We start from the raw sequence: 7403 nt of genomic DNA, 5'->3' as shown, positions 1-7403 counted from the left end.
TTGGAGGTGAATGAGACGGGGCTCAGGCTAGGGGTAAGGGGAAAAGGGTACCACAAGGGTACGAAGAGGTATCGTCATACTCAGTACAAATTTTTCTTTATCGTTTTTTAGTTTGTGAACCTCTCTTAGCCAATTTCTTTACTAGCCACAGTTGTACATGCCGTGGTGCACGATGCTGTTTTTTGTTTTTAGGCCAAATGCTTGAATCAAAGTTACACTGAATTATGAATCTTAGTCGTTAGGTGAAGTCTCCAATAAACATAAACTCAAAGGTGTCATGGAACAAGGCATATAGAAGGGAAATAATATTGCTATTTCAAAGATTTATCAATGATATTAATGTTGTCATATCTTATATATTAATATATCCTAACTTCAAGAGCGGACAACATAGATTGAAACTCTCTAAAAAAAAAAAAACATAATTTTCCGAATATCACAATATTTCATCATTTTATTTGCCCCAACTTTTACTTGGTTTAAGAGGAATTACAAAATGGATGTGCCCTGAGTCCTGACCTTTTTTTTAGCAAGGAAAATAATATTAAAAAAAAAAGTGTCTCATCATTATTTCATTGGGGGCAAAAGGGAACACTTTGACAGGAAAAATTCTTAAATATTCGCTGAATACGAAGAAATTGTGCTCCATTTTCTAATATTCATAGTGGAGTTCACTCATTAAATTTATAGTAAAGTCCACCACAAATATGAGAGAAGAGAGCATTATTTTCCATGTTTCGGGCAAGGGCGGCTTGATGTATTTGGGGGCCTAAGACGATAATTGATTATTTTGTTTTAGATGCAAAATTACTACTAATTAACATGAACTATGTAGAATTTTTTCTTTTTTTAGAAATTTTATAGACAGAAAAAATTTGACAAAATTTTTCATATTTGTTGATATGGTAAATTGATAATGGTAAGTAAAAAGAGTAGTGTTAGTGGTAGACTTAGATGAGAACTTGTAAAAGTTTACTAACTAAACTCTTATCATTATTCTTATTTTTTTTTAGAAATGCAACATTCACAATATTTTTTTACAACAAATCTTAGGTTTTAAGTTTCTTTTTATTTTCTATTTGAAAATATCACTATAATTATTTTTTTGCCATCAATAACAGGTTGTAACAACCTACTACTTAGTATTAGTTGTAAAAGTGTTGTGAAAAATATTATAGACGTTGCATTTTTCTCTATTTTTTATTTTTTTATCTGGTAAAAAAATATTATTTGATTTATTGATTATAAATAATCCTATTGGTTAAAATTTGGAGGCTTTTTTTTTACTTAGGGCCTTAGGCGACCACATCTCTTACTCTACTATTCAACTGGCCCTTCTGGGAATACATAAGTATTACTCCCTCGACAAACATCTCATATTCGAACCAAAACATTGCTACAAAAAAAGGTGGACATTGTTCTAGCTATACCCACATCTCAAGCAAAGTCCTGATTCGAGGGAGGTGTGAGCAAAAAAAGAGAGTTTTGGTGAGGATGCGGTTATGTGCAAAAAAATTCATGTTCGAGTGCACTTTTTCAAAATTTGGTCCAATGCAAACCCAACAAGCATTGGACTCATCCTGGATCAAACCTTTGATTAAAAGGCTTCTCTCTATGTACTCTGTATCTCTCGTACAAAAAATGATGAGAACAAGACCTCAAGCTAGTTAGATTTTTGTGAATGCCGACTAGTATTAGGTTTTATTGGTTTGGTTTTGGAGGAATCCGCCACCATATAATTGAGCAAATTGTAAGATTGGCATACCCACAATTTTTTCAATGTTAAATTTTAAATCCCACTCTCTATTTTGATCCGTTTTCAATTCAGTTATTTAAAATTTTTTATTTTTATTTTAGCCCTTTAACTTTCATTTGTTTTCAATGTAGTCTTTTTGTCTAATTCATGCCCTTAATCTACCAAAATGATGCCATTTGGGAAAATGAAAAATACTAAAACTATTGGAAAAATTGGATGGAATTAAATGAAATGACTAAATTAAAATAAAAAAAAAAAAAAAAAACCTTAAATGATTGAATTGAAAACAGGTCAAAATTAGGTGGTGTAATCTCTAATTTATCATTTTTTTTAAATGAAATGAGAACTATTTTGTTTTCATTAAAAACAAAAAACGTACATACAATTGAATTTCATTCATTCATTATTCTAGAAATGTTAGGAAGCACATTCAAAAAAAATAATGTTAGGAGACACCAATGAGTCAACGGCCAGTTATTTCTCGTAAAAAAAAAAAATTAATAGTTTCTAATATTTTTAATGAAAACATATATGATTCAAATCTCCTTCCACACTTAAAAATATATAGATAAGTAATAAATAAATAAAAAAAAGTTAAAAGAAACGCTTATTCTAATACAATTGGTTTTTTTATTTTTTTATTTTTATATATATAAGATAGAAATTCTACTTTAGTCTAATCTAAGTGTATATGTGTGTGAAACTCCCTTCTGAATCCTGATTCTTGCTCCCTTCACCTCACAAGTACTTATACTTGTAAACAACCATAAATAAGGAAGCCCCCAAAGTAGATGTAAAATGAAGTATTTAAATTAATTACTTCATAACTCATTACTCCAATACTCCTACATGATTTAAGTTGCATGTACATCTTACAGTTGGATCTAACAATTGATTTCATGAGCTTCCAATTGCTTAATGGCAACCCATGGCTCAAGTTTGTCAGGCTGGGTTTATAACATATTATTCATTTTCTTCCTCAAAAAAAAAAAAAAATATATATATATATATATATATATATATTCTTTTCCTGTGTGCTATATTATTTTGTGTTTTATTCTGGGGTTTGTCAAAGTTTTGAATATTTGTTTGGGATGTTTCGTATTGATCATTGGAAAAAGATATTTCGAGACTATGCATACCTGTATAATGTTTTGGAATTATGATAGTATGTGTGGGTGTGAATATAAATACTCTAAAAAAATAAATATAAAATCTACATAATTTATGCCATCTCATTACCCAAAATTAAAAATTTTATAAAATAAAAAAATTATAAATAATAACCAATCATTACATATAAGTACCACCATAAAATTGTTCTAGTTGACTCAATTAGTAAAATCTCTGATAGTCGAATAAAAGATCTGGGGTTCAATCCCCGCCTACACTAAAAATCGATTAATGTCTTGGTCTAATGATAAAAAGTTATCATCAGGAGTGGATGCTATATGTTGAAACTCTCTTAAAAAAAATGAAGTACCATCATAAAACTCTCTTAAAAAATGAAGGACCCACTAAAAATTTGAGATATACCTAATTAGGGAGAAAAAATTATCAACATGCATGAAGTTAAAATATAAAATAAATTAAAATTCAAAGCTTAATTTCTACTCTAGGCCAAAATGGAGTTATATATATATATATATATATATATTTAATGTCTGCTTTGTGTTGATTGTTTTTCATTATTAGATCAAAACACTAATGGTTCCAATGACTTTCTTTTTCAAACGAAATACGAACTCAAATTCCTTATGTAAAAGACTTTGTTACTGATATTGTAATTTCTATTAAGTGTACCAAAATGTGCCCTAAATGTAACCACTTCTTATTATACAATTAGTACTTGCATAACAATAGAAGCATTTTAGAGCATTCACATCAGACTCACCAATTTAATATTTTAGCAAAAATTTATTTAAACTCAACTGAAACAAGCATGCACCAGCCTTACTAAATTAATTAAAGTTTTTAAAGAGGACAGTCTCATTGCTACATGTAGCGAGCCTCTATCCTCACTACATTAAATTTCAATGTGGATAAAATATTGAGGCTGATGTATGTGTAAGAAAATAATATATAGCTAAACAAGCAAAAGTTAAAGTTTTTTGGATTAATTTAGCTAAATACTTGAGGAGACTGATGTGGATGCTCTTATATTTGTACCTAATTCAGCCGAAGATAGCAAACATATACTCCAAGCCATCACAAAATTATAAATAGAGGTAATATCATATAGGTTAGTCATGACTAAACCACATTAAGTTATGATTTTCAAAAAAATTTAAAGGTTAGAAAGTATAAAAAAATTCAAAAATTGATTATTAATATTTCACCATCACATCTTTGATTCCAAAGCTAATTTCACCTTACAATCATTTTCTCTTCTCTTACACATGAACTGCCACTATTGTGTACTGCTAATCAAAACTAGTACACCTAAGGGATTAACCTAAACTTCTAAGTACTACCAACTACCATCAATATCTCCTATTATAGGTCATTTATCAAAATTGCTATGAGAGAAAGATACACATTAATGAGAAAAACATAAAATAATAAATAAATAAACACGAAATGAACCAATTAAGTGATTGATTGACCACAAAAGACTTCAACTGTCATGCATTTTAGATTTACCAAAAATTGATGTATAATAATATATTTTTTAAGAAGAGCTGTATAATATTAAGAAAGAAGATTCCTTTAAACATTTTATTATGTTTGTACTTAAGGTAATTTTGTTACTCATAATCTTGATAAATATGTTAAACATATCATATGTATTTGTTGTAATCCAAAACTTATATGAATTTTCTTTAATGGAATTTTCAACTTCTTTCTATAATAAATAATAATAAAAAATTAAGAAAGAATTTTTCAGATTTCTTTCCAATTTTTCAATATAGTTTTAAATAAAAGAATTGATGGGATGTACCCTCCAAGTCCCAAAAAATTAACAAAATACCCGGCATATCGCCCTCCCACGCTAATCATTTTGGAAATAATTTCTTCTCCAAATTAGCAAAACTTATTACTCTTACACGGCACCACCTACTCTTATAAAACACCCCTCTTCTGACCTTTTCTGATAAACACCACCAAACTGACACCCCACCCCCACCCCAAATCAAATTCAAATTCTTTCTCAAACCCAAAAAACCAAGCCTCAGGAAAAACATTCCCATCCCATCCCCTAAAAAGAAAAACAAGTTAGGGTTTTTGGGGTTGGTTGGTGTTTTTAGTTTTCCATCGAATTCATTTTCCCCGATGTCACAACTTTCCCGCAGTAGTAGTAGTCTTGATGACACACCTTCCACCCCTGGAAAGTTCAAACCGGACAAACCCTCGCCGTACATTCACCGCCTCCGCTTCCACAACTTGTCCAAATTCACTTTCTACTCCGCTTTCTTCTTAGCCATCCTCTGCTTCTTTTTCCTTCTCTCTTCTCCTTCTGGCTCCAACCCTCGCCGATCTCTCGGCTCCTATGGCGGCTCCGACTGGGAGCGCCACGTCACTCGCTCGGCTCGCCGCCGCTCCGACTCCGGCATGACCGTCCTCGTCACCGGCGCCGCCGGCTTCGTCGGGACCCACGTCTCCATGGCCCTGAAGCGACGAGGCGACGGCGTTTTGGGTCTCGACAACTTCAACCTCTACTACGAACCCACCCTCAAGCGCAATCGCCAGAAGGAGCTCCAAAAGAATGGCGTTTTCATCGTCGAGGGAGACCTAAACGACAAGTCGTTGTTGCATAAGCTCTTCGATGTCGTTGCGTTCACACACGTCATGCACCTCGCAGCGCAAGCTGGTGTTCGCTACGCTATGCAGAACCCGAGCTCTTATATCCATAGCAACATCGCTGGGCTCGTTAATCTTCTCGAAGTTTGCAAATCAGCGAACCCACAACCTTCGATTGTCTGGGCTTCCTCGAGTTCTGTCTATGGATTGAATTCTAAGGTACCCTTTTCAGAAAAAGATCGGACCGATCAACCTGCGAGTCTCTACGCAGCAACAAAAAAGGCCGGTGAGGAAATTGCTCATACTTATAATCATATATACGGTCTTTCTATTACAGGGTTAAGGTTTTTCACTGTGTATGGACCTTGGGGTCGACCGGACATGGCGTATTTCTTTTTTACTAGAGATATTCTTAAAGGGAAAGTGATTAAGATATATGAGACTGCGGATCATGGTAGTGTGGCGAGAGATTTTACATACATTGATGATGTTGTGAAGGGTTGTTTGGCTGCGCTGGATACGGCGAAGAAGAGTACTGGAAGTGGTGGGAAGAAGAAGGGTCCTGCGCAATTTAGGATTTTTAATTTGGGGAATACGGCACCAGTGCCGGTGAGTGAGCTTGTGAATATATTGGAGAAGCTTTTGAAGGTGAAGGCTAAGAGGTTGGTGTTACCGATGCCGAGAAATGGGGATGTGAAGTTTACGCACGCAAATATAAGTTTGGCGCATTGGGAGCTCGGGTATAGGCCCACTACTGATTTGGAGACAGGGCTTAAGAAGTTTGTGAAGTGGTATTTTAAATATTACAAGGAGGAGGAGAAGAAGATTAGTGCCTGGTGAAGTTTCTCAATTTTTATTGGAATGTGTTTCACTCATTTTGATAACTTTGTCTTCATTTGCATTTGTCATTATCGTGATACTGTCATATGAGAGAGAATGATGTCCTGTGATTGATAGGCATTTTGTTGCAGGGCAGAGTATAAGAAACTTATGTTTTTTTTTTTCCCAGATGTTGCTGCTTTTATTTAGGGTGTTTCTTTTAGTTTAGGTGTTGTACAGTCCATGACTGATAGATCACAGAGGTATTCTGATTGACGGGTTTCATTTTATCATCTTGATATTGAAATAAAATAGCATTTGTTTGCAATGGATTTTTGTGTCTTTTGTGTGTGTGTGTGTTATGAGCTCTATGATATCTGCAATTTTCTTCCCTTTATTTTTTATATGAATTTTAGCTTATGGTGATTATGGTTTACTTTATGTTTCCAAATGGAATTTACTTTGAGGTCACTGGTGCTTCTCTTACATTATTTATCCCATGATGCATAATATTGCTTGTTTGTCATACTTCTGGTGTTGCTTGAATATTGTTATGTGTGCAGTCATGCTGACATAGGTCACTTGGCCATCCTGCTAGGTTACAGCACATGCTACGTGTAATGTGCACTGTACTGTGCCTTTTTAGAACATTTGAATTGCGAGGACATTGATGTAGCTTAGAGGAAGCATAGAAGAGAAATTTCTTCATGGTAGCTAGTAATAAGTTCTATTAGAAACAAATTAAGTTAGGTGATTCATTGTCCCCTTCTTCTTGCTTGATTCATTGGGCGGCAGGGTGATTAGTCTGTGCAGTTTTGTGGCTCTACCATTTCGGTTGGTTCCTTAGGTTTACAGTATATGTGATAATTTATTCACTCTAAACATTGTTGTGTTGGTTTTAGTTTTGTACTACTTGATTGAGTAGAACAGTAGAACTCCTCCCTCATCCTGATCAAAATTTCAATACACATGACAGGAAGCCAAAAGTCTTAGGGTTTAGAGGTTGTCATACTTCATTGATGGTATATTCATGCGTATTAAAAGTAAAAGAGGGGGGGGGGGGGGGATGTTAACATTGTTTTGGAGG

General features: G+C 33.7%; 1 protein-coding gene across 1 annotated transcript; it reads left to right on the top strand.

The window, feature by feature from the left end:
* Positions 1 to 4800: 4800 nt before the first annotated feature.
* LOC126708626 (UDP-glucuronate 4-epimerase 4) lies at positions 4801 to 6644 on the top strand. Its single transcript, XM_050408443.1, has one exon. The coding sequence runs from the start codon at positions 5030 to 5032 to the stop codon at positions 6335 to 6337; it is 1308 nt and encodes a 435-aa protein (XP_050264400.1). The 5' UTR covers positions 4801 to 5029; the 3' UTR covers positions 6338 to 6644.
* The last annotated feature ends 759 nt before the right edge of the window (positions 6645 to 7403 follow it).

The sequence above is a fragment of the Quercus robur genome, chromosome 12 (assembly GCF_932294415.1).
Source record: "Quercus robur chromosome 12, dhQueRobu3.1, whole genome shotgun sequence".
Taxonomy (NCBI): domain Eukaryota; kingdom Viridiplantae; phylum Streptophyta; class Magnoliopsida; order Fagales; family Fagaceae; genus Quercus; species Quercus robur.
This window is presented reverse-complemented; position numbering and strand designations above follow the sequence as displayed.

Bases quoted from the DNA above. Each gene is read 5' to 3' on its own strand.
- LOC126708626 (XM_050408443.1), top strand. From the start codon at position 5,030: ATGTCACAACTTTCCCGCAGTAGTAGTAGTCTTGATGACACACCTTCC.